The sequence below is a fragment of the Diadema antillarum genome, unplaced genomic scaffold (genome assembly GCF_040938485.1).
Source record: "Diadema antillarum isolate AM-2024a unplaced genomic scaffold, OU_Dant_1.0 scf00000017, whole genome shotgun sequence".
In the NCBI taxonomy this organism is placed as follows: domain Eukaryota; kingdom Metazoa; phylum Echinodermata; class Echinoidea; order Diadematoida; family Diadematidae; genus Diadema; species Diadema antillarum.
The window spans coordinates 4211207-4238661 of NW_027270906.1; the positions used below are offsets into that span (position 1 = coordinate 4211207).

The 27455-nt window shown below is 38.5% G+C and overlaps 1 protein-coding gene across 1 annotated transcript in view; it reads right to left on the reverse strand.

Annotated features, from left to right (window-relative positions):
* Positions 1 to 5289: 5289 nt before the first annotated feature.
* Positions 5290 to 27455, reverse strand: part of LOC139727351 (AP-1 complex subunit gamma-1-like) — a 55308-nt gene continuing 33142 nt past the window's right edge. Inside the window, exons 8-19 of the mRNA XM_071638314.1 lie at positions 26443 to 26538; positions 25619 to 25854; positions 24833 to 24946; positions 24281 to 24421; positions 23116 to 23293; positions 17829 to 18002; positions 14321 to 14448; positions 9628 to 9732; positions 8922 to 9054; positions 6798 to 7128; positions 6063 to 6226; positions 5290 to 5678 (exon numbers count right to left, since the gene is read on the reverse strand). Coding sequence (XP_071494415.1) covers positions 5475 to 5678; positions 6063 to 6226; positions 6798 to 7128; positions 8922 to 9054; positions 9628 to 9732; positions 14321 to 14448; positions 17829 to 18002; positions 23116 to 23293; positions 24281 to 24421; positions 24833 to 24946; positions 25619 to 25854; positions 26443 to 26538 — 2004 coding nt within the window. The 3' untranslated portion in view covers positions 5290 to 5474. The remainder of the gene's footprint in view (positions 5679 to 6062; positions 6227 to 6797; positions 7129 to 8921; positions 9055 to 9627; positions 9733 to 14320; positions 14449 to 17828; positions 18003 to 23115; positions 23294 to 24280; positions 24422 to 24832; positions 24947 to 25618; positions 25855 to 26442; positions 26539 to 27455) is intronic.

Here is a 27455-nt window from a genome sequence, read left to right on the forward strand (position 1 = left end):
GGGAGGTGGGGGGGGGGGGGGTGTAGGGGAATTTGCTTGTTTGGGTTTGTTGGTTTTTCACTTGTTTGGGTTTGTTGATTTTTCTCACAGAACGAGAGGTCCTTGCTTCAACTGGTGCATACTCACAAACCTATGTGAGAATCCATACGAGCTAGTGAAAGAGAATGCAAATTCAACTTCAAACAATACTTGGGCAAATTAAACCGTATGTTGTCCATGCATATCCAAATCAGAGGAGGAACGAAATGAAACTTTTTGTAGCATTTTCAAGGTTACAATGTGTTGGTGCAGTACAATTGTCACTTCATGACTCTCAAATTGTTTATTCAATGGAGACTCTCAAAAAGTCTATTCAATGGAGACTCAAATAGTCTATTCAATGGAGACTCAAATAGTCTATTCAATGGAGTCTCGCTGTTCTTTCAGTCTCTGTCAAGACGAGCACTCAAGACATATTACCTCATTACACACTTTTTTCTTTGATACCACTTTTGATTTTTATTTACAAATCTTTACTCTGTACTCATCTTCCTTTGATAATATTATCCTCACATTCAACAACTTGATTTCATCAATGTGAACAGTTAGTATTACATGTATTTATAAGCAAAAAAGTACTTCATTCCTTGAAATCACATGTTCTTTGTTTACAAGTGCCATTTTCATTCCCTAGTCTCCGAGCTAACTTCTGCAAAGATGATCAGTCACACCATCTGCCCAAGACTTATTAAATACACATTTCCCCTCCTACGTATCTTTCCTGTCCTTGTATGCACTTTGTATTCTAGTTGGCTTGTAACGAATGAGCATGCCTGCTTTTGGGTCATGCAAGAAAGGAATAAATTAGAAGTATAATTTGTCAATTCAACATACAGAAAGAAAGTAATAGTGTCAGTCATAAACAAAGAATGTTGTAAATGTCACTCTAGTTTACTAATGGAGTATGATGTGAATCATGTCGTGGACATACCAAGAAATAATCCTTTTGGCAGCTGGATTATAAGAAGTGGGAGATATCTCCCAACAAACACTACTATGCAATGTTGAATGAAATTTTGTTGGTCACCTCCTATTAAACCTATGAGGACGAGTCCCGAGTATACTCGGGCAGGTATCTATTGGAAATGCGTGTTGTAGCAAAATCAGGCCGTCCTCAACGGGTTAAAGATTTAGAGGCAACATTCCAAGGGTGCCACAATGAATGCTCTAGTCAACATACTGAAGAATTATTTGTGGTGTGGAGAAATACATCCCAACATGAGACCCATACACTAATCACTGATGAACAAATGGCGATGACAGTCCACATACTGTCAAAGTGGGAACTTCATGGTGTGGAAATTTGTGTGCATTTCGCGTGACATGCAACTAGCGTGAAAATTTTTCCGTCCTATATGTAATACTAGTACATATTTTGATATTCTGTGGAATTAAAACTTGCAAAATTCACCTTACCCCGCCGAGGTAAAATAAATCACTCGAGCGAAAATGTCCACTTTGACAGTAAATAGAGAGGAGACATGGGAGATTCACACAAACAACCAACCCACTTCCAATACTTCTCTAGTCCATTTCTAGGCCTCCTTGTCATGCTCAAAGCCACACCGTGCACCATATTTACCCTATACATGAAACCAGAACTTGGTACTCTTTAATAACACACCTGTTGTTGTAAGAGGAGGGACTGGGGAAGGTACAGATCTAGTATTTGACTCATACTGTGTGACTGGAGACAAAAACTGTTTCTATAGTTTAATTCTGGGATTCATCAACTACTACATCAGTATGAAAAATGGCAGTGTGTGCTGCTAATATGAACAGTAGGCTCGAGAATTGCAAAAGTGCTGAAGAGTCAAGGCAAAACACATCTAGCGACAAAATTCAGTCCATCTAAGATCATCTATATCTCTGAAGACACAGCAGTAACATACTACAGCTGCATATAATGTAAAAGACACAAACAAAAATACCTATTTTGATTTTGAGCACGTGACAAAGGGACTGCCTGCTCGTCTCCTCTCAGTTTAGATCAAGGGATGCCATTTACTGATTTCATATCAGATTTTTTTTTTTTCAAAACTAAAGGAAGAGGACAGCTTATGACAAGTGTGCAATATATAGCTCTGAACTTTACATAAAGGTGTTGTCCTCATAGTCTTTAAGCAAGGATTTCTCACTTAATGCAAGGGTGGATGACCTCTGATAAATGAGACTTGTATTCCACGAACTTGGTGTATCGTCTATAGTACTTGGGAATGCCTTTAACTGGTAGTTCATTTCTGATAGCACAAATCCATAAATGAAGTACGAAAGAAAGATGCACATTCAACATTTCATCTTATGCTTAATTGTGACCATTGCAGTGCAAGAAACATAATACTGTAAAAGTGAAAATTTCTGCAGTGTGGAAATTTTTGCGCATTTCGCACAACCAAAAACTAGTGCGAAAATATTTTTGCCTGCTATATGTACCATTATGTAATACCTTGATTTTGCGGGTATAAAAAATTCATATTACTCAGTAGAGCATGAAAAATTACTTGTGCGAAAATATTCACTTTTACAGTACCTGGTAATGATTTTTTTCATTTTAGTTCACCCTGATGATAATCATATATAGTCCAATTGTCTATAAAGACCACTCCCAGGAATATAACATAAGTGGTCTTTATAGACAGGTAAAATCAATTTACAGGACAAAATCACACACACAGAGCACTGAAGGCAATCAAATTCAGTTCTGCTTTGAAACCAGCTAGTCCTTATGTAACAGAGATTACTAAGAAAGCTTGTTTGATTACACAATGTGTACTTCAAAAGAGCGTTTGGCAGCAGAATGCATATGTGTATTATCTTCACGGGATGAGTCAAATCACAAGATAAAACCATAGCACAGACTCGTCATGCATATGCCAACCAATGTCTTTGTCATAGGCTTCACTGTTACCAGTGTACAAGAAATACAGGGCTTAATACAATGCAGAGTAAAGGGGTAAAAAGAAACGGATGCAAATGCTTGCTTAGCAATGTATCGCAGTGAAAAAAAAGAAAGAAACAAAGGTTGTTTTCTGGGTCAATATGAAATCATTATGTGTTTCAAGTTACACATCACATAATGAACTATACAAGAATGATATAAGTTTCTCTCTATATATAAACACAAATAAGTTTTCTGCAACATCCGATGAATACGAAAAAGGTACAAAATAATACAGTGACCTCACTAAGCACTGCCGAGAGTAATAGAGAGCAAGATTACGGTATAGAAACTAATACAAAAGAGAACAAGACAACATCCTACAATAATTGAAGTGCAATTTTCATATAGAGTGACAAGAGCATTTCAGAGTTTTCATTCCACTCCAAGCAAAATTCTATTTTCTCCTATTTTTTCTCTGTCTTTCCCTTTAAGATTTCTTCTTCATCTCACCATGGAATGTTTAATTATCAATAGGCCAGAGAAATTGAGGAAACCATTAAAAGCCTAAAATACAAATACCTACTCCTGCCGCTAAATGACACTATATGTCCTGAACTTGAGATACTACATAAAATGGGATCAGCTATAAGTTAAAACACTTGCATTTATTTCTTATTAGTAATGTTTTTCCTATGTTAGTGGCAAATAGCAGTATGTACTTTATGTGTGAAGGTGGTGATCGTCAAACTCTTCATCCCTTTTTGTTTTAAACCTGGCCTATACAATAGTAGTGCTGGTTTGGAATCTCCAGTTTCACTGTCTAGGGCCATACAGAAAGTAACAATTCCAACCTGCTACAAATAAACTATAAAATGCGCATGATGACGTTTAGACAAATTGTGCATTATTCTCTGGATACTCAACAAAGTTTTCTCCAAAGAGCACATATTTGTGCGCTCTCAAACATTCCATCATTCAGTATAAAGAAATCTCATTGCATTCTGCAAAATGAACACTTTTGTATCTGACAGCCATGTATTGTACATGCCTTAAGATTGCCAAAAAGGCAGTCAGCCCATGTGACCTTTATTTGAATGCATGAGAATTTCTCTCCCTCTCTCTCTCTCTGGGCGGTGAAATCTGACCAGTCTTGACCGTTTCTGACATACTCTTTTGACCATTGGTCATGCCACTACCGGACATCAGCAATCAATTGTCCAATCTCACACTGTGGACAGTTAGTAGCTGCAGACATCTAATCATTTCTCACTCGTCACCCATCCCTTTCAAACTCCAGAAGCATTCTTTGATTATCCAATAATTGGGTTTGGTTTCAAGACTATCATGAAGACCTGGGACCTGTTATAAGATCCTCTTCACCTACACTCAATACCATTCCTGCCCCTGAATCCAATCCACCCATTCCCTCTCAGCTCTTCATGAAGGTACCAATGGGACAGACGATGGTGTCACTTAAGTTAATCTGAATAAATAAGACTACCAGAACTTAGATTAAAGGGACACGACATATCTGATAAAACTAATACACTTCTCCCATTAAAGGGACTAGATGGTATGACTGCACTAAACAGGTCAGTTCTTGTGAAGATGGTCAATCCTCAGTGCAAATGGAGTAGAGACTATAATCAAGACAACTGAATTGAGCACAAGCTGAGCCTGCTACTGAGTCTGTCCAATGTCTACATACTTGCACAGTGCGGCAGTATTCGAGTTCAGTTTATCTATTACAATAATCCTGTCATTTCCATCAGGTCATTGCTACAGAAAAAGAAGAAATGATGAATTTGGGAGTGCTGTCTGAACTATAGCTCTGGACACTTCTCATGACCTCAGAATGCACTTTTTCACTATTGTGGCGCAGTGCATATCAAAATATTCTTCATCATGATTAGATTCAATGTTAAGATCGATGCCCTAGGTATGAAAGAAACATATGGCCCAAGTCATAAATGAAAAAGCAGTTTGGTAATGCTCATTTTCAGAAACTTGTGAAGTTTAGGGGAGACTAAAAGAACCCCCTAATGGGGAGAAGTCGAATTGATCTATGGTTGAAGGCAGGAGAGAACAGCCAGTCCTAGGAATGTCTCATATTTGGACGACATTCTCCGAAGGATCACTCTAAAAGTACTCACAATACAAATTCACACAAAAAATACCCCCAGGACTCCACCTTTTGCTAACCTTTGACCTTTGCACATTTCTTTCTGAAGACAAGAAACACACTATCTAATATGTGATACACCCCAATACAGATTAGAATAAAAATCTCATTTCTTTGCTTATCCTCTCTTAACTATCTCTCTCTCTCTCTCACAAAAACACACACTCTCTCTCTCTTTCACCCGACTTCTCTCTCTCACATTCTCCCACTTCACATAATCTTTCCCTTTATCACAAATTTGTCTCTGTTGCTGTTTTTCAAAAAAGCAGTCTTTCTCGCTCACTTCCTGCTCCTCTTGACATAGACTTAACATACACAAACAAAAATATAAGGGAATTGATGCGTATCCATGGCGACATGCTATGGCCTGTATCACGTGAAGAGGTTGCCTGGGAGGTTGTTGACCTCGCCTGTGTCGTTGATTAGGCTGCCTTCCGCCACATAGGAGAGCTTGTACTTCATCCTGAGCATGGCGCCGGGGGTTCTGTTGACGACCTTTATCGTCTGGGTCAAGGTGCCCGAGTTGTTGGGTGGGATGACGTCACCAGAGGGCGATAGCATCTGGAGCTCAAATGTCTGGAGGGTTAGGAGAATGAGAAGTCAGCATTGACTAATTTCATACATTCTTCTTCTTCTAACATTTATACACCAATGATCAACACATCTCATTAAAGTAACTCTATTTATGCTTCCTGATAGCTGTTGCAAAGAATAGATCAGTCAGGTACTATCACTGAAATAGAAGTTTACCAATATTCACCATAAATCTATAACCTTTCCACTACCACGTATGTATGCTCATGCCACATTGTAACCTTACGAAGTGACCTTCCAGCTACACAACTTGACATTCAATGATATCAGACTTGCTGTATGAATGGAACTACTTCTCGCTTTGGTTTCTGAGTAAGATTTACCACTGCATTATCTTGTACATCAAACACACATCTCAAAGCCTACCTTTGGTACTGCTGCCTGGAATAAGAAGCCAGTGAAAGGAGACGAGGTGCCATTATAAGCTTGAAGAGTGATGTTGACGGCTCCCGACGTGCTGTCTTTCTCAAAGGAGAAGTCAATCTTGAGGCCCCGCCCTTCTACTCCTGTCACTGTTGGGAGCGAGCCACCTATAGGGTGACAAAAAGCCACGGTCGTTCACCTGAAATCACCATCACTGTCCTTTCATGCTGTTATGTCTATTTCTCACTTCTTTTCACATGAAAAAATGAGTGCTATGAATATTTGGAACAGTCAAGTGTATATAATTTAAGATTGAGGAAAATGCATGTTTGTCAGAAGTGTATCACAATAAAAATCCTTCTCCTCAACCTTTATCATTTCCTTTTAAAAACTTAAATTTCTATTCAACAGGAAAGTTACCCACATAAACATGACTTAAAAATTGTGGTAAGATTTCAGTGTTGCATGGTATGCCTATGTCTTCTGTGAACTCAAATGATAAAATTAATCTAATCGATCTAATATTTCACTTCTTCTTTTGATAGGTCGTAAGCCATAGAAATGGTCCAAAGTAAATACAGCTAGTTTGCTACAAATCAAATTGTCACTTGACAGAGCAAGAGCAGGGTAAAACAGGCAGCCTTTTCAGGAACATACATCAACAAACTACTCTCACCTAGAGGAAGCAGCAGCCCCATGCTCTACTACAAATAATGGGCAACAAACACAAATACTCACCAATGTTGTTCACTGGAGATCCACCGAGTAGGTCATTCTGGCCCATGGCTGGGGTCGGGGCAGCCGGCTGCAGAGACCCAAGTCCATCCATCAGGTTGATGACAGGGTTAGGGGTTGGCTGCATCGTTGAGGCTGGGGCAAGGGATGGAGCGGGAGCACTCAGATCCAGGTTGCCCAGGAGATCCAGGAGACCATCACCACCGGTGTTGGACACCCCACCACCACCACCACCACCAAGATCCCCTTTAATGGGCTGCTGAGGCACAGAGTTTGTGATGATGGGGGAGGAGAATCCACCCCCTCCTCCCAGAAGGTCTACCAGACTGGATCCCTGATGAACAGGAGGGCAAGAGCATATGTGACCGTGCACCTCAAAACGAACATAAAGTCGCACACACTGATTTTGCGTGAGGACTGAAAATAAGTGAAATAGGTCAACCTCGCCGAACTTGACTTTTTCATATTTTCTGAAAGAGCGGGTCTTCTTTTACATTATGCTAAAATTTGGTATCATAAAACGGGCAGGAAGTGTGGTTTTTTAGCAGTTTATCTCGAACACTTTTGGTAGAATAGTGTGATTAGGTGTGTTTTTAGAATCCCCTTTTCATTTCTGAAAACCTTGTCGACACTCTTCACTTTCAACTCTAATAACTTTTGAAAGGATAGTGCTACTGCTTTGAAAGTTGGCATTAATTATGGACAGAATGTGTTAATAAGGCATGCTTAATTTCAGTTTAATTTGATAATCTCTTCATTGTTGTCACTCTGGTGGTTTACTTCCTGTTTTTTGTCCCATTCATCGCACAGCCAGCACGGTTTGGTAAAGATTAAGCGCTTGAATAGACATTGTACTTCAGAGCCTCTTTTCTCAGTTCACACTTTTCCTGAGTTTGTGCTTTCTTTCCAATATTTAGATAGGTTAGGAGATTCCATCTGATTTGAGTTATACATCATTTTAAAGCTTAAAGTCTGCTCTTTCAAAATATGGTCTTAACTAAAGATTCATGTCTGGCAACTTTTTGTTTGTTTTGAGGTGCAGGGTCACATATAGAAATGACTTTAACCCTATTCTAACTGGGCTATTTGGACCAAGATCTCGGCCACCGATCGCACGATAGCCGCAAGATTTTGCCTAAAGATAGAACTGGATGTCAACTACAAGATTACACGGTCATACAATAGAAAAATATTTCCTTCCTATTTTCAATAAATTAATTATGCAAATTTGTGCATGAAATTATATTTTCACTTATAACTCCATCAAAAAGACTGAAGGATTGCTGAATTTTTGTGTCAGAATTCCTCAAGACATATCAAGCAATTTTCATGTAAAAAAATAGCGCAATCAAAATCACTTTCTTTTGTTTTTTATTGTTTTGTTAATTTCTTATGTATTTTGTTGTTTTTTCGACCTTTTGTTTTCTATTGTTTTTTTGCCAAAATTTGTTGCAGGCACTTTTTCAGGCTTATCTACACTAGAATTGATTAATTTCAATGGTTAAAAGTTGAAATAATCTAATTTATATCAATTTAACCTAAAAACACAATTTGCATTGGATTTGCACACGATATCATGAGTTTGAGCTGTTTTTGGGTTGACATGCATATGCAAAATATTACGCAACTTCAGAACAGTGTACCCGGACGTCGCAAGTTTGGTCTCAAAATTTGCGGGAGACTTCAATGAAAAAAGTTGTGAAACGACGCGGCAAAATCTTTGCGCGTTGCGGAATCGTGGCGCGAAACGTCGGGGGGGGGGGGAGTAATTTGACCCCCCCCCCAGTTAGAATAGGGTTAAACTTTGCAAAAAACATAAAAATGTATCCATGAAAAGTTGAAATGAGCATCTATGGTTTGCAAACATAAAAGATTACGGGAAACAGATAAATAATAGCACAGGAAAGGAGAACAACATTCTATCTGAAGATCTGCAGCCAACAACAGAAATGCAGAAGGCTCAACTCAGTGTGGCATGTAATAACAACCCATTACAAGGGTTTCCCAAAACATGCTTTTCAATGTAGTGATGATATTAACTCCAACTAGGTCTTGGAGGCCCCTCCCCCTCCAATTTCCGCACAATATGTCACATCACAAAAAGCTATCGCCATCACTGCAACTCACCTCATCATTAGTAGGTGCTAGACTGGGCCCCGTCCTGTCTGGCTGCTCATCGTCAAAGATGTCTCCATTATTCTGTGGCTGTTCGTCCCTCTTCTCTCGGTCTATGGGTGGCATTCGTTCTAATAATGGTCCACTGGGAGGAAGAAGGTATCACAGGAAAAACAGCACATAGCTTTTTTTATACCACCACTGCTGTTGTTTGAGGAATGTGTGATCATCAAGGACAACCATTCATTACATACAGGTAGATTAATCATCCATGTTTGTGGCAGGGTGACTATTTGCGACAGAGGCAGTTTCATTCATCGATAATGTAGCTAAAGAGTGTCGAGTGTGCTTAGTCTCACTTATAGAACAAAAGTGGGAGTTACTTGCACATGTTATGGGAAGTGAGAGTACTCTCACACCTGACTGGACAGTGTCATCAACGAATGAAACTGCCCCTGCCACAAATAGGTGTACTGGTGCAACTAGGAACAATTACTTGTAGTCTACCATTTTTCTGAATATTCTGAAAATGACAAATTGTAGTTAAGACAGAACTTGACGCTGGAATCATCAATCTGAAAAGAAAGCTTTATCAGTTGAAGTGAGTGTTTGGCAGCTTGCTCAAACCATGAATCTTAGAAGGTCACAATAAGCTTGAGATAAAAGAGATAAACATACTTCATATCTCCTTTAACTGCTTCAACTACTTAAGACTTACGCTATATGACTGTAGGACTTTGTGAGTGACATGAATTCTACTGATCTCTGCTGTAACTCCATGTCCAAGGACTGTGTGTATGGTTTCACTATCTTCTGTATCCTCCTGCATGACAAAAACACAAACATAACACCAAACACTTTTCAAATATCTTCATCAAATGACTACGATAAGAAAAAGACTTCATGGTAAGAAATGACAAAGAAACTACTACAATTGCGGAGAGATAAGAATGCCAAGTGGTTTTCCTTTTACAGGAAAAGACCTCATCATTCTTACTTTGCAAAAGCAAACTTTAACATTTTATTTGAATCCTTCACAAGATTATTGAAGAAGCTGTATGTCGATATACCATGCACTGAAAGAGCCTAATTTTTTTTTTTGCGAAGTGGGACTTCAAGATAAATTTGTGATCATAAAGTGCAGTATTATCACCCACCTTTTTCATGTACTGAGCCTCAGTACATACACATTCATGGCGCATTCATGCCAAGATTAGAGTTAATATTTGTGCATGTTCTTAAATTCATGTCCAGTACCCTACAAAACTTATCAAAATAAAGCCCTGCAAAATTTATAGCATATAAAGTAGTCACAAAGAGTTGTCAGCAATCATTCCTTCATTTGACAGACTGTGTCAGCACAGCCTTCAATCAAGACCCTTGATGTTTACTTATTACTAGCCAAGACATTAAAAGCAAAGTTTGGTTTGCATTTTGGGAATAGCAAAGAGAGCACTGGATAGAAAGTTGCTAATATTTATGTCCCCAAGTTCTTTCATCACTTGGTACAGAACTAGATAGCAGGGATCTCGCCAGCGTATATCACCCTTGTCGGCCCCGACAAGCATGCGGTTTGAAGAAGCAATTGCCGACAAGGGTAAAACTTGCCGACAAGGGTAACACCACGCGTGAACTTGCCGACAAGGGTAACTTGCTTGACGAGCTAAGTTCGGACCAATTTCTCGCCTTTTTCAGTCTTTATTATCTGGCTAGAAAAGAAGCTAGATGTTGAAAGCAGCTGCAGTTTACATACTTATACAAGCGCAAAAATTTACCCACGCAGTCACCGCACCGATCACAACAACGCGGCTCAACAGAGCGACGTGTGTACTAGCTGATACCAGGGAGGTCTCACCTCCCTGCTGATACACAACACATCACACACTTGCTCACTCACATGCGCTCTGATTTGGGATCCACACACACATGCACAAGCACCCAGCCGGCCACTTATCCAGCCGCCTGCGTGTACAACGCTACAGTGTATTGTGAGAGGGAGAGAGAGGACGGGAAGAGAGGGTCGGAGGCCGAGCGAGGCTGAGGAAGGCCGACACGTGCTCGCTTGTTGTCACGCTTGTTGTCAGGTTACGCAAAAACAAACGATATGAAATGCATGCCCCCCTCCGCCAAAGGTTGTATTTTTTTTTTTTTGGGCTGCTTTGGTTTGTTTGTTAGTTTGTCTGCCTGTCTGTCTCTCTATTCGCAAAATAAGTCAAAATTTGGGAACAGATTAGGATGAAATTTTCAGGAACAGTTGGTTGGTAAAATGGCGCAAGGAACAGATGATTAAATTTTGATAGTGAGCAGGATTTATAATACCACCGAAATTCACCGCCAGGATCCAGGATCTTTAGACTGCTTCGTATATTTGAAAGGATTCGTATCAATTCTTTAGGAAGCTGGCCATCGACAATGACGCAAAATTAGATGCGTTCAAAGCATTGCCGCAGAGAGAAAATTAACTCCATTTTTCGTTAAAAAAAGAAAAGAAAAAAAGAACGTGCGATGGAGTAAGCAAATGCAAATTGTTATTTAGGTTTTGGTAGTTTCAGTGGGTTATTTTTTTTTAAATCTAAAAAGCCATGCGTTCCATTTTAGCCTTTTCAATTTCTATGGATTTGTAAACGTCATTCGTGAATATTCCATTTTCCTTCTCCGGGCCGAAATTTATAGTAATTCTGTCATGATGGTCTTTCAAGTTCAACGTATACGTAATGCTCCACGTGCTTCTGGCTTGGTTTGTTAAAAGGTGGGCTAGGGGGCCTTCATGGGCAGAAAATAAATGATGATCATTCATCAATGTTCCCAGTTGGTTTACATGCTATGTACACGCTGTTTACGACCACTGAAGCAAGGTGGCAGTACGCGCGACATTCTTTATCTGACACCTGGCTTTCGTGGAAATATCATGGAAATTTCCACAAGCCATGATATCAAGTTTCCCCACTGCTTGAGGTCGTGCTTTTTTTTTTATTCTTCATTACGAACATCAATTTGTTCAACTTGAAAAGTGTAGATAATTTGCTTTGAGGGAGTGTTTCTTTCTTCTTTTTTTTTCATTGCAGCATCGGTAACATTTTGTTTTGTTCATCGTCCGTGCATGGCAGGGGTTCATGGGAGGAGAACGATAGGAATGACTGGGGAGAAAATAAACTGCAAAGAAGGAAGCATCTTTTGAGCGAGCTGTCTTTGTTTTTCTCTACACCAGCATCAGTTATCGCCACCAGGATTCATTTTTTTTTTCCTTACTCCGCCAGATTAATGATAAAATGATGCTAGATTCTTTATTCTGAAGGTTCGTTAATCCAAGAATGATTAAGAAAAAATGTTCCTTCATTTCACGACGAAATCAGTTTTGTCATTTCGAACGTTCTGCCAGTGAAATTTCGGAATAAAACGACGGCACAAAACAGCGTGTTTTCGTACTCTAAGGGTCTGTTATTCCGACAGAAGTAGTAATGATGAAATAATAAATTGTAGATTCTTTATTCTGAAAGTTCGTTAACCGAAAATTGAATAAAGAAAAATGTCCGTAAATTTCAAACGAAATCAGTGCGTCATTTCAAACGTTTTGCCAGTGAAATTTTGGAATAAAACGACTGCCCCAAAACAGTTGCAGTTTTCTTACTCTGAGGGTTCGTTACTCCGACAGATTAATGATAAAATAATGCTAGATTCCCTATTCTGAAGGTTCGTTAATCCAAAAAATGATTAGAAAAAATGTCCGTTCATTTCACAACGAAATCAGTTTTGTTATTTCGAACGTTTCTGTCACTGAAATTTCGGAATAAAACGACGGCACAAAACAGCGTGTTTTCGTACTCTATAAGGGTCTGTTATTCCGACAGAAGTAGTAATGATGAAATAATAATAGATTCTTTATTCTGAAGGTTCGTTAACCGAAAATTGAATAAAGAAAAATGTCCGTAAATTTCAAAACGAAATCACTGCGTCATTTCGAACGTTTTGCCAGTGAAATTTGGAATAAAACTGCCCAAAAAACAGTTGCACTTTTCTTACTCTTAGGGTTCGTTACTCCGACAGATTAATGAAAAAATAATACTATATTCCTTATTCTGAAGGTTCGTTAATCCAAAAATGATTTTTAAAAATGTCCGTTCATTTCACAATGAAATCAGTTTTGTTATTTCGAACGTTTCCGTCATTGAAATTTCAGAATAAAACGACGGCCCCAAAACGGTTACAGTTTTCTTTTACTCTGAAGGTTCGTTACTGCGAAAGAATAACGATATAATACTTTAGATTCTTAATTCTGAACGATCGTTAATCGGAAAACCATAAAGAAGAAATGAAAACGGTTACAGTTTTCTTACCCTCAGGGTTCGTTACTCCGAAAGAATAATGGCAAAATAATACTCTACATTCTTAATTCTGAATGATCGTTAATAAAAAAATTATAAAGGAGAAAATATTCGTTTATATCCAAACGAAATCAGTTTTGTTATTTCGAATGTTCTGCCAGTATAATTTCGGAATACAACAACGGCCCCAAAAGGGTGTTTTCTTATTCTGAAGGTTTTTTATTCTGAAACAATAACGATGATAGATGATAGATTACTTTCTGAAGGTTCGTTGATCGGAAAATAATAAAGAAAAAATGCTTGTTAATCTTCGAACGAAATCAGTTTTATTTTGAACATTCATCTGTAGTACCGACCTTTGGTGTTGCTGTTGTTTTCGATTACAAACCTTCGAAGTACTCAGTAATGAATCGTTTCATTTTATGATTAAACAAACCTTCGGAATAATGACCATCATTACATTTTTGTATGATATCTCTTTGATGTCACGGCCAAACTACCGCAGTATACCCAGAAATGAAAGTGCAACGATGTCCCGAAAGTTCTCGATCGCTTCTCGCGCATCTGCATGCAATAGGCCTACCACGTGGTCGAGCAGACGGCGAGAAAGCAACACGGCGCGCGTTGTTGCGATGCAGAGGCGGCTAATTATTATAACAGTGAAACAGGAAAGGCCTAAAAGAAATCGGAACCTCCACCATCGGCACCTACTTCTCTTTCATTTATTATTTAGGAACTGCCGCTAACAAAAGGTATGGAGTTTCTGCATTGTTTCTGTGAGAATATGCCCCTCACAACGTTCATTACATCTCCGTGAAAATGTCGCATTTAGTGGCATTTTAGCGGCGATTTATCTGTGTTGTATTGAGCATTAGCGAAGGCTTCCGCGCTTCGCGCGGGAGGGGGAACCCCCCTCCCGTACCCACCCCCATATATATCGCGCGCATAAATGCCGACAAGCGTGAAGAAATTCCTGGCGAGAACCCTGGATAGTCAAAGGATATCTCTTTGTGCTCCATTTGAAAGTATGCAAAGAATTGTTGGGATTCAATATCTGCATGTTTACTTCATGGCTATGCCATCACTCACTCTTTTGTTTCTGAGAACCTGACGCTGAGTTTGAGGATGGCCAGGAGGGTGTACTCCTTGGTGATCTGGGTGGAGGATGTGGCTTGGATGATGGACTCCAGAAGGTCTAGGACATCATCTTCAGAGGCCTGGGAGGTGAGAAGAAACACGGGTTGGACACTTGGGATGCACATAGGGTAAGATGGGGGTAAAACATGATGCAATACATGCCCCCTTGGGCCTTAATAGGGTGCTTATCATGATGCAAACACTAGGATAGTGATGATGGAGCAAACAATTGTAATATAGACAAGATAACATAAACCTGAGAGTGGCTTTGGGGTACCAATCAAATAGCACACTGCTAAACATGGTTGCGGTTATGTCAAGATCCTTTATGTACAGCCATTAGTTAACATTAAAACACTTGTGCTCTGTGATCTGTTATCAAATTGTGATAGGAGGGGGGAAAGTTCATACACTTCAAGGAATACATGACAGATATAATTGTATATATATATTTTTTTTCTTCTTTTTTTTTTCAGGAGAGAAGAAGACATCATATGGGAAGTCTTTGTGGTGCAAAGGGATGCAAACCGATCATGAATATCTCTATATAATTTAACTTTCATGATAGCATTTTCAAAATCCACATAACAACATACTATTATCACATCTTTTATAAATCCTCATCCACACAAGGTGCATCTACTGATATCACCTTAGACAATCATCTGGGTAATTCCATTTAAAAACAGTCCACCATCATATGCATGTGGATCGAGTGAATGCAGCAATATTAGTAGAACACATCAGTGAAAGTTTGTGGAAAATCAAACAATCTGTTCAACAGTTAAGGATTTTTTAAGTTTCTGCACAGTCGCTGCTGGATGAGAAGACTACTACAATGTATGATGTCACATGCATAGAATGATATAAGGAAAATATAAAGAGAATTCCACAAAATTTCATTTCTTGAAAAAAAAAGGTACACATTCCCTTGACTCGCTATTGGCATATGTTAAGGGTGATGTTATTCCCCCTCCCTACTGAAAGAGGCAAGACAAGTGCTCTTTTATTAAGTGAGAAAAACGAAAATATGTTGAATTTTCTTTATATTTTCTTTATATCGTTCAACACATGTAACATCACAAGCTGTAGTAGTCTTCTCATCTAGAGACGGTGGCACTGAAACTGCAAAATTTCATAACTTTTGAACAGATTATCCGATTTTCCTCAAACTTTCACCGATGTGTTCTACTAACATTGCTGCATTCTCTCAATCCTTATTTATATGAAGTTGAACTTGTTCTTTAAAATGAGAGGGAAACTTTCCTGTTCACCATGCTGGTTCATATAGATAGACATGAATGGAAACCTCAGGCCACAATTCAAACACTGTGCATTAACCTCTGGGTGATTTTCAAAGACTCAAACCACACTGCACATGATATGTTACAACTTACAAGTATGTTGTAAACAAATTTATCAAACATTCATTTAAGATACAACAGTGCAAGTGTTAGTTTGATGGATATTTGGGACAATTAAGGTAAGGGGAGGGAACAATTTTCAAGGACATTTGCAGACATTGACTAAACAATTCCTGGAATTGATAATAGCACTGGATTTTCCTTGTTAATGTTAATCAAACATGAAATATAGAACAGACATAGATGTCAGCGCTATTAATGTGGCAGACACGGGACACCAAACAAACAATAATCATGTACTTTTCTTGGGCCTTCTTCATGCCTGTAAGTCAATTTCTGTTTAATCAAGATGTGTGAAAGACACATAAGTTAACAAGACTTCATTAATACTTCCCCACATGGTGAACGATAGAATGTTAGGATGTTAGAAGAGACAGAAAACAAAAGTTAAGTTTGACATGATAAAAACACATCAAAGCAAAGTTAGAACAAAGCAAAACAAGTGACCAAGTGGGTCTAGCGCTTGCCACTTTTTTTTTTTAAACACAGCACATAATGCATAAGACGAGAGAATGTATGTACCGATAAATAGGGCGATTGATTGCAGCTTTGCACAATGTTAGAAAGAAAAATTGGTGCCAAACTGGAGAAAAATCAGTGCACTATATGTTTTTTTTGTTTGGTTTTGTTTTGTTTGTTTGTTTTTTTTTTTTTTTTGGGGGGGGGGGGTTGCTGCTGAAGAGGCAGAACAGTTTAAAAGTTAGCTTCAACAAAACAACAGCATTTTCCTGACAACACAAACGCGTGTTTCTCAACCCTTTTAATTGTGAGGCCCACTTTGGCTCCTACAAATATTTTCAAGGCCCAGTTAGACTGAATACAAATCTTTTTTATTTTATTTTTGGCCAACATCGTGGCCCATCGGTTGAGAAGGGCTGATATAAACAAGCCGTTATCCAGGTCAGTGGGTGTTAGGTCTTGTACAAAGGGTGCTAATCTCAGTTAGATAGGGTAGGGTGTGACACAATGCCCTGCTGTAACAATTTCTCCTGCATAGGTCCAGGATATGCCAAGAGCAGACTGATAACATGAGAGAGGTATATAGCAGGGAAGTGGAAGATTAGCTCCGAGGGTAGCAGTGAGGGGGTTAGCTTCTAGGATAAGAGACAGCAAGGTGTGTTATAGGTTGTAGCCCTCTCTCACAAACCCTTAAAATCATCAAACTTTCATATGAATTAGAATATGGCAATAGGCGCTAGAATAGTATGTGTTATGTTCTAGATCCATTTCATATACAGTTAAACAATAGAATTTTGACTGCCTACTTAGTTTCACTTAGTTCATTACTCGAAATATAAAGACAAAATTATTATGATTGTATTATGTATTATTGAATGTTGCATGATTTGAAATTCTTTATTCATGTAAGCATTATATATATTACCTTGTATTACTTTGATATGCATATAAAATTACCTTAATTGAATTGGGATTAACTATCTTGCATACACAAGCATCAGTATGGTCATTTGATCCTTCCAATCTGTTTGGGTAATCTTTCAAGTGAAGCCAATGCACTGCAGCACTACAGAAAATGACTAGCAGTAGACTGCATGTCAACTTGATATCATTTCATCTGAAGCTCATGAAATCCCCTTTCTTCAGTGCCCTTACTCTACCCCCTTCTCCTCTTCCCATGTTTTGTTGGTGAATACTACTGTCTAGGATATTAATGAGATGCTTTAAAAAAATATAATGGAAAATCATATAATGTGGAACTTTTCATCTTTCACTTCGAAAGGAGAGAAACATATTATGTTACATGTCTTAAAGAAAGACTAGGAACATGTGTTCAAAGCTGACAATTATAGTTGTGTCATAGATTCTTCAACCTAAACCGATAAATGACTATTAATCAAATGTTCCCGCATGAATTCTTGATCGAGGTTACACTGGTTAATGTACCTAATATTTCTCACTATGTTTTGTGGATCGAGGGCTACTACCTTAGAGGGCTGTGCTACTCTGAACTACAACTGCATTTCTGTTTTTTGCAGATTTCTTTGGGTAACAAAGGTCTGTGCACCATTACACACCTCCAGTAATGTGTCTGTTTGGCCTGGGTCATAGCGTGGTTTGAGCTGGTCAACGCTGAACTCGGGGAGGTAGTAGGTACGTACCTGGATCGGCTCTTCCTCGTCGACCACCCCAGCGACCAGGAGATCGCCGTACTCCCCAATGCACCAGGCGGACACCTGCGCCAGCGGTTGCTATCGGATGCAAGATGGACGTTACAGACGAAGACATGAGAAGAGACAAATCAAACCAAAATGATTACTAATTGACTAGAGTCATCACAGCGAGTAAGGAAGGCTTACAATCAAGAACAGACATTTCATCTTACCAATGGAATCAGACACAACACAAAGAGTGTAATCCTTATCATCTTGGGCTCAGACTTTGCTATACCTGCTCACCATCTCCAATCCCCTTCTCGCAACATTTCACAATTCCATCTTATGTATGAATCTTTGAATTTGGATGCTTTCATCAGGCAACTTCAGAATTTTTCTGGCACAGATTAAAATTTCAGGGGTGAGTATGACCCTTGTAACAAATTACATGAACTTCTCCCCATATTTGGTCTGATTAACTACTCCCTAGTCAATGTTCAGTGCATAAGCAAGCTGAAGATGTTATGTTTTCACAGCTGGCATGCAAAGTCATTCCAGAATTCCCAAATTTCTTGATGATGTTGTTTCTTCACAGTTCAACAACAACAACAAAATTAGTCAATCTATTCATCAGCTGGGAAATGGATATTAACAAATAAAAAAATACAACAGTGTTACAGTTTTTTCTTTACCGAGAAAGTCACCTTGACATGTTTTGCATGTTCCATTGGTTGGAAATAGTCTGTAAGCACTGTAAAATAACATTCTCATTGGTTGGAAGTAGTCTGTAAGCACTGTAAAATAACATTCTCATTGGTTGGAAGTAGTCTGTAAGCACTGTAAAATAACATTCTCATTGGTTGGAAATAGTCTGTAAGCACTGTAAAATAACATTCTCATTGTTTACCTTACCACTCAATATTCAAAAACCTAAATGCTTTACTTGCAACAAAAATAAGAGAATCCCCATTAGTAACCATTCATCTTCAACAGCATTAAGGAATGGGTGTATTACATGAAACATGCCAAACTAAAGAAACGAACAAACGTATCCCCCAAAATCAGATAAGAAAACAACTTAAAACCTGGATTCAAAGTCTGCATTTATATCAAGAGACTAAGAAATGGAAAACTGTAGCCAGGAAATGTTTATCCACATTAGATCACACTAAATCATTAAATCTATAAAGGAACTGCTTGATTTAGACAATATGTATACACACATATGGATATATGAATGATAGTATTTTGTGATATCAAAATAATGTGGTTAGTGCAAATCAAATCTGCTTTAATAGTATTCAGACTAATGCCTTGAACTTTATGTGTATTGTAGATGACATAGTAATTGATTCTCTCAATATTCAGGAATATATTTGTATATTCAACGAATCTTTATAAAAAGCCTAGAAGTTTACTGCAACCCAATCTTAACATGCAAATAAATAAGGTACTGAATGTGTGTGTGTGTGTGTGTGTGTGTGTGTGTGTGTGTGTGTGTGTGTGTGTGTGTGTGTGTGTGTGTATGTATGTTTAGGTGTACAGTATGAAGGTGTATGATAGTAGTTGAACGTCATGAATTAAATATCAGTACACAATCTCATTTTACATAATTGTTAGACAACTATCATCATACCAGGTATATAATGGTATATATGGTGAAATTACAAGAGTTAAGGAAGTCTACAATAAGCCACTTTACAGGCTTTTTCTGTTTTAAGACAGACTAGCAATTTTCAGTTTTTACAAGAATGAGTAATGTTGCACAAATTTTATTAAAAAATACATCTTCCATTTATCAGGCTTTGTAACACACACCCACACACACACACACACACAAAATATACACATATCTCTGTTTGCAGCTGACAATGCAAAATCCTTGTTAGTACAAACTAACTCAAATTGATATCATGCAAATAACATTAAAACAAGATGCTTCAATAAAACCAAGCTCAAACTCAATACTACATACTTTAGAAGGCACACGCAAAAACCTCACACTATCTTCTTTAAATAATTTCTACTTTGATACCTTTAACTTTGCAATTCAGTATTTCAAGCACGACACACAATACACAGCAGTTTTCCTTTTAGAAGGTTTTACTGCATATAGTATGTAAAAACTGATTTGATTTTCAAAAAATTCATAATTTAATTTAGCATTCAAACTTGGCAATGTCAATTAGCAGGGCAAGGATGGTATATTTTAATGTTTCATTTGACTGCTTGGCAAATCATAGAAGTTGCAGAATGTAAGTATCAACAACAAAGCATGGCACTAACCATACTGAGCAAACAGACATGTAATGAGCTTTAAGAGGAAAGTCTGTTATAAATTATCTACCGACCCTCATGGGGCTTCACGTTGTTAGATTCTCTATGACAGTTTAAAAATGATTTTTGAATTTTCCGCCCACATCCATTTGCCTCTCCCCAAGCAAAGAGGTTGCTCAGAAGTATTCTCCTCATTCTCTTGTATACTGCTGATTTGAAATGGAGTATAGAGCTTCAGGTGCAATACTTGTCTCGTTAATCTGCTAGAACTCCATGTTATCATTCCCATGCAACTGTGACAAGACTCAAAACCACGAGGCAGCCATGCATGGCCTGGTGGTTTTTGTGGCCCCTGAGGGCGCTGTTCACCATAGCATGCATTGCATTAAAGCAGAGGTGAGGGCAGGGCGCAGGCAGCCATGCACCTACATTTACCCCATACTCACTCTGTGAATTTCACGGTATGGCTTAAGGCTAACCCCAGGACAACTCCAGTGCTGTAGCCCATCTACTACCTTGTACTGTTCAGACTAGAAAGTATACGTAGGACACATGTGCATGCACAGGTGTAAAGACAGCTTAAATACATGACAATATCTTACACCTAACACAACATGCAGAGTTTTAATGGTGTTGACTTAATACACTTAACACAGAACAGGTGCATGCACTTGACAACAGTGAATACTTTCAACAGTACAACACTTTGGCATTCTGACAATGGTACATTCCACATAAGAATTTCTTTCAGAGGAAAACACACAAGTAAAGAAAGATACTTCTTTAAGCAAGGTGCCCCTTCTTGACACACAATTCCATTGGCAAGAAGCAAGATATTTCTTATATTATAGGTTTTCACTTGGTCTCTTTTAGAGCTTTTGACTACTTTGAATAGTTTTAGGATGGTAAAAGGATAATTATTCCACCAAGTTTATCCAAATAAAAACAGAAGTAGTGACTGATACTGAGGTAGCTGATCAGATTTTGTTTACCTTATACCAAGTTACTTGCTCAATAAGTGCCAAATCAAACGGTTTTAATTGTTAATGCTATCAGCACTGATGGTTCTCATGACTTGCAATAAAGTGGAAAAAAGTACATATCCACCTAAAGGAGTACATGGCGCTACAATTCTAAGCTTTGATATCATAACGTTAGTACAGGAACCATGTCTCATAAAGGGGGGGGGGGCATTTTTTTTGGCATCAATGGTATATTGTATCATTCATTAACAAAGTGAATCTTATATAGAGTCAGTTCCCTAGTACAGTGCTCACCGGCTAATCGTAAACCCCACAAAACTTGATATAACAAATTTTTCACGTTATTTCCACCGTTTAATCAGAACCATTAACCGCTTTATCGGGACAAATCTTGCTGAAACACTTCCATTCCACTTATAAAAATGATAAGTAAATCCTTAGAAATAATTGCACAGATTTAATTTCCTTGGTAGAAAGATCATTTTCTAACCAGTTCTCGATAGATGATGCTGACTGCAATCTAAACATTTGCCGTCAGACAGTGAGACGTAGTGCAGAGGCGGTCATCTTATTGAGCGTCGTCAGCTTCTACTCATGCACTTTAACACTGTACCACCCCTTCAGTGCAATACGGAGAGTCACGTTCCCCACGTGCGGCTCATACTCTCCCCGTTCGTGCATAGTATGCATGTAGTGTGTGTGTTTGCGTGTGAAAGCATAACAAGGGGGCATGAATATGAGAAAAATGTGTTCGTACGATCGCTGCAATCAGTGTCGTCGTAGCGTGCACGTTGCTAACATGTTATGACAGCGTGTGAAAGTTAGCATAGCTGCATCGTGACTTTATGTACTTTGAATTCTAAAAAAGGGTTATTTTGTGGATAAAATGAATGATCAATGAAAGTTTGTTCCGATGACACATTTGCCAAAATTAAAGACTGCTGTCTTTTCTCATCATCATTTTGTGTCTATGTGTCGTAGCTCGTGTGTACTTCTTGCTCTTGTTATCGGCGGGTTTGATAAATGTGCATGGTTTAGTGTAATGCCCACATGCTGGGCTTCATGTTGTGTGGTTTGCATGGGTCAATATAAGCCATCACTTAAGCGGAGCACTGCTTAAACGGGAGAAAAAAACTTGTCTCCCGACCCCTCCTGATTAAGCGGTGAGCACTGTACTTATGTACCATTCATTAGCAAATGAAATATACGAATCATACACTTCTCTACATTTTCTAGTTAAAGCAAGGAAGATAGAACATCAAGACAGAGATAAAGGTGGATACACGTTCGGAGAAAGCTTTCCCACTATCTGAAAGTTAGTGTAGGCAAACATGTTTTGGCCACCTTGGGGGCATTTCATGAAATGTTTTGTCTGACAATTTTGTCGGACAAATTTGCTCTCAGCCAATCAGATGCAAGGATTTCAGCGGCTTACAACAGTTTGTCAGAAAAAGAAAAAGAAATATCTGACATAACGCTTCATAAAATGCCCCCAGGTTTACAAAGTTAAGCATTTTCTATCATTTCCATGAAAAGCCATGAGGTAACAGCATAAAACAAAGATCTAGCCCAAAGGTTTACCACTGTGGTTTCCATTATATGATGCATAGAGACACACTCACAATGACATACAAGGTGTTTTGGATGGTCTACTAGTGGAATATTCAATGAGGGAAGAAGCTTGCATGGTATAACGTATTCAAGTTGGATATACTATCGTCTATAATATTTGTGGTACAAATAATCTCCTTTATAAATTATCTACTCATACTTGTCATTAACCCGTTGAGGACGAGTCCTGAGTATACTTGGGCAAGTGTCTGTGGAAAATGCATGTTGTAGCAAAATCAAACCGTCCTCAACGGTTAAAAGAGAAGATATGAAGCTAAAAATGGGCCAAAGCATGATACTCTGGCTGTAAGAGTTGAGATGATAGCAGACGATCTCACCTGGCTGATGTCCTCCTTGCAGGCCTTGTAGAGTTGCTGAACAGTGTAGGCATGCAACGACGATGTCTCTGAGATCATCTGAATGAGGCTAGCCACCGATTCATCTGGGACGTTGTTACCGGCTGCCGACAAGACACGCATCATGGTGTCTATGTGCCACCTCTTGTTAGGAGCATACCTAGACAGAAGACATAGGAAAGTATATCATCTTGGACTTTATGGGCTGTCTTAACCACAACAATTGTTCCTAACCACACCTGTGTAAGACATACATGAGGGTTTAAATAAAGAGAAAACAGGAAACAATCACATTTAGTAAGCTACTCTTGTTTATAAAGAAAGACAGGTTGAAGACAGAAATACAGACAAACAAAAAGTGCATTTAAAAAGCAATCCTCACTTCTAACATATATCACCAGTGCAGGCATGGATTGATTCAAATTAAATCCATCCCAAGTATGTATGCCCATGATTTGTTATCATGCCTACTACTTAACCTGTCGAGGACGGGCTGATTTTGCCAAAACATGCATTTCCCATAGATACTTTGCCAAGTACACTCAGGACTCGTCCTCAACAGGTTTAACACTGAATAATCGGTGCTTATTTATGTTTATGAAGGGCAATTTGTAAACCAGTTTCAAGGCATGGCTTTGCACTTAACACACAATAAACTGACATATGTTCCTTCAAAATAAATCTCAATGAGTGAAGTAAACATACTGAATGAGCAGTCTACGGGAGATCATACTTTCACTAAAATTACATTTCTGCTTTACATTTCTTGATGCAATCTACATCATTCTGAGTTGGGCCATGTCTTACCCCTGGAGGTAGCACCACACTCAAAAGTCTTTAAAATCTATCCAAAGTTCATCTGAAGGTAGCAATCAATGCTAAAACTACCAAAGTCCTTTGCCAAGTACAAACAAATGAAAGTATACCTCAATGAAACCTTGTTTTGCTCTTTCTTTCCTCCAATGTTGATGCATCTTTTCTTTACTTCACAATGATAAAGCCTAGTCATCAAGTGCTTCTTGCTCACCATAAATTGACTATTGTGACGTGTCTATAAAATGAGTACAATAAGGAATGTGACGATACTGTAAGAAGCAAAGAGTGCCTAAGACGGTGGTATAACTCAAGAGGACTTGGAAGACTTTACTTTTCACATGCGAGGAAGATGTTGGATGAGGTGTAGGACTTGAACTCTGGGTCGGCCCGGTCCAAGAAAAAGATGAGTTCCTTGACCATCGTCCTGATGTTGGAGCTATTGATGAGGGCAAAGCAAAGTTCTACTGCTCTCCTGTAATCAAACACAAATGCATTCCAAAAAGGTTAGAGTCCATAACACCATGGGGTTTCTGTATACGCCATACATTTAGCATTGAGGAAGTCTAATTTTTTGTGCAATAGTTGGTCACACCATCAAAATGTACTTGCTGTATGTCATTGTTAATTATAATCGTACTTTGATGTTTCTGGCCAAGACACAAATCCTAATATTATATCCAGTTTTTAGAATCAACTAAATTTGAAAATATACCAGAGTTTTGTCATCTTAAAGGAGATTTGATGATCTCTTTTTCTCTCTCAGATATAAGCTGTATTAAAGTAGCACCTACATGCTTGAAGAATTATATCCACACAAATAGCCTGTCACTTCTCAAGTAAACTTGAAGAGTATACATAATGAGTGTTTAGGGTAAGATCTTACTTTTGGATGGAGATATCTGGATCTTTTAAACAATCCACAATTGTGCTTCTATGCCTCTGGACTGCATTCATGTCTGCTAGCACTGTTTTCAGCAATGTATTCAGAGCAACATATCTGGAAAGAAATGCACATAAACAAAAAAACATGACAGCACATAACCATGCCAGTAACATCATCATTATACCCTCATCACATATAAGGCTGCCATTGTATACTGATAATAGCTGCATCTTCTTTTCTCTGCCTTATTCAAAACTATGGCATCAATCCTTCCTGTAATCATGTCCACATGAACCCCTCAATCTGAAAACACAGAGGTTCAAAAACATCATTATCAAACCTCCTACATTTACAGAGAATAATTAGTTCATTTTTTTACTCCGGTGGTCCATACCTTTGTGCAAAGATTGATGTACATATAGGTAATTTCCTCTTATCTTCTGAAAGTTCATTTTGGAAAAATCCAGAAAGATTCTCATATTTACCAGCATAAGGAGGCAGATTGCCATTTTAGACACAAAATAACATATTCATCACATATAAGAACAAATCCCACAAAACATTTATAATACGAATTTTTCTATACTTCTGACATTAACGATAATAGGAACTCTACACCTCAGAGTAAATTCTATCAAATCTTTGGAGAAGTACCTGATACTGAAATCATAGTTGACCATTAAATGTAAGCAGAGATGATACTTAACTTTATTTCAGCAAAGTTAACTTATTGCTTAGAGTGGTTTCCATTCACCCATCTGTCTCTATGTTTATCAAATCTCTCACCTGATGTTCTTGTCTGTGTTGAGGAGGAACCTGCCCAGGATGTTGATGGCCAGGACACGAAGTCCACTCTCCGACTTGATGTCCATGATGGTCAGAACCGTCTCATAGAGGATGGCATTGCCCACATTCTTGCTGGTCTCTGTGTTGGTGGCTACCTGGGCCAGGATATCGTTCATGGCTTCACTGCAGTCTGCATCGCCCCGCCCTAGAATCCTCAGCAGTCGTAGGATCTTCACCTGGAGTGGTGGGAGGGTGCAGTGATGAGGATGATGGGGGGGGGGGGGGGTGGGCAAGGGGGAGGGGAAAGGGGAAGAGTGGAAGAAGAGGGGATGAGAGTGAATAGGGTATGGTACAAGGAAATGGAGCAGGAAAGGGGCAAAATCAATGGAGGGGTAAGAAGATGGATTTGTATGATTGGGAAAAATCAGAATGAAATAGGAGGGTGAAGGAACATGACATAAACAGGTGTGTTAAGTAAAAGTTTACATGCACAACACATCCATCTCCCTTGAGGTATATTGAAAGCCTATGGAAATCAAAGAACCCCTTTAAAATCTCTCCAGGTTTCACATATGTGTATTTACTCATTTCGAAGAAATCACAACTCACAATACTGATAATTATCATAATTATTATTTTTTTATTTATTTCCATTTTTTGCGAAGGGGAGATTTGTGATTGGAGCAATACTTTGCATATCAATAAACATTCTTCTAGGAAAAAGAAAAATACAATGACATTTGAACAGTTGTCTAAGTCTACGGATTGATTATTATTCAAGTGCTTGCCTAAACAGTCTGCTTATCATTTTCAACAGTACTTACTTGTAAAAATGGGTCACTGACTCCTGACACATCATGCTCTGGTGAGTAGCCAGACATTATCAAGTTCTTCAGTATCCGTACCAGGTTGGGCACCAACTGAAAATGCACAGAACACATTGTCACTCACAATCAGTCTTCTTGAGCATTTACAGAAACTTCCCAGGCCAGATGGATGAAATTAGATTCTTGTATCTTCCACCATGGCCTATCCTCAATCATCATATATTCAGAAGTTCATGCACTGGAAGAACCCTATACTTCTTTGGTGGCAACAGTAATGACTACAAATTATGCTGGGGAATTATTCAGGTCAACCTGAGGGTCACTGCGAACAAACTAGCCTGGACAAGTTATGGAAATAAAATGTAATCAATTTTCATGCACTGCAACAATACACTATGAAAATAAGAGTTATCTTGAGACCTGAAAACTCAGCAGAGTATTCCCACAAGCAATAAATACATTTTAATAAATGCAAAATTCAAACATATGCAATGTTACTGGGTACAAATCAGCTCTCGAGAGCATATATTTCATTATTATTATTCTTTCTCTTTTTTTAATAGAGAAAGAGAGAAAGAGAGAGGAAGTGTCCACACACACACACACACACACACACACACACACACACACACACACACACACACAAATGGGACATCACGGCTACAAAATACAAGGAAACACTTCTTGGGTACTAAGGTCAGGAAGCTACTAGTACACTATCCTAGCAAGATTCAGGGCATGGGTAAAGACTCGGGAAATGTCTTGTAGTTAATTTAAGGATTTCCAGTTTAATGGACACATACTTAACTTATAATCTTTTAAAAAAAGTTAACTGTATGACACATGCAGCTTTTAGTTGGCCTGGATTTCTTAGTGGACAATGGTGGATTTCGGTAAAAATTCATTTCTGCTTTTTAATGCACTTATTGTTTCAAGATTCTTATCTAAAATGAGAAATCAGAGACCCAATACACTGTAAAGCTGCAGTTAATACAGAAAATGGTCATGAC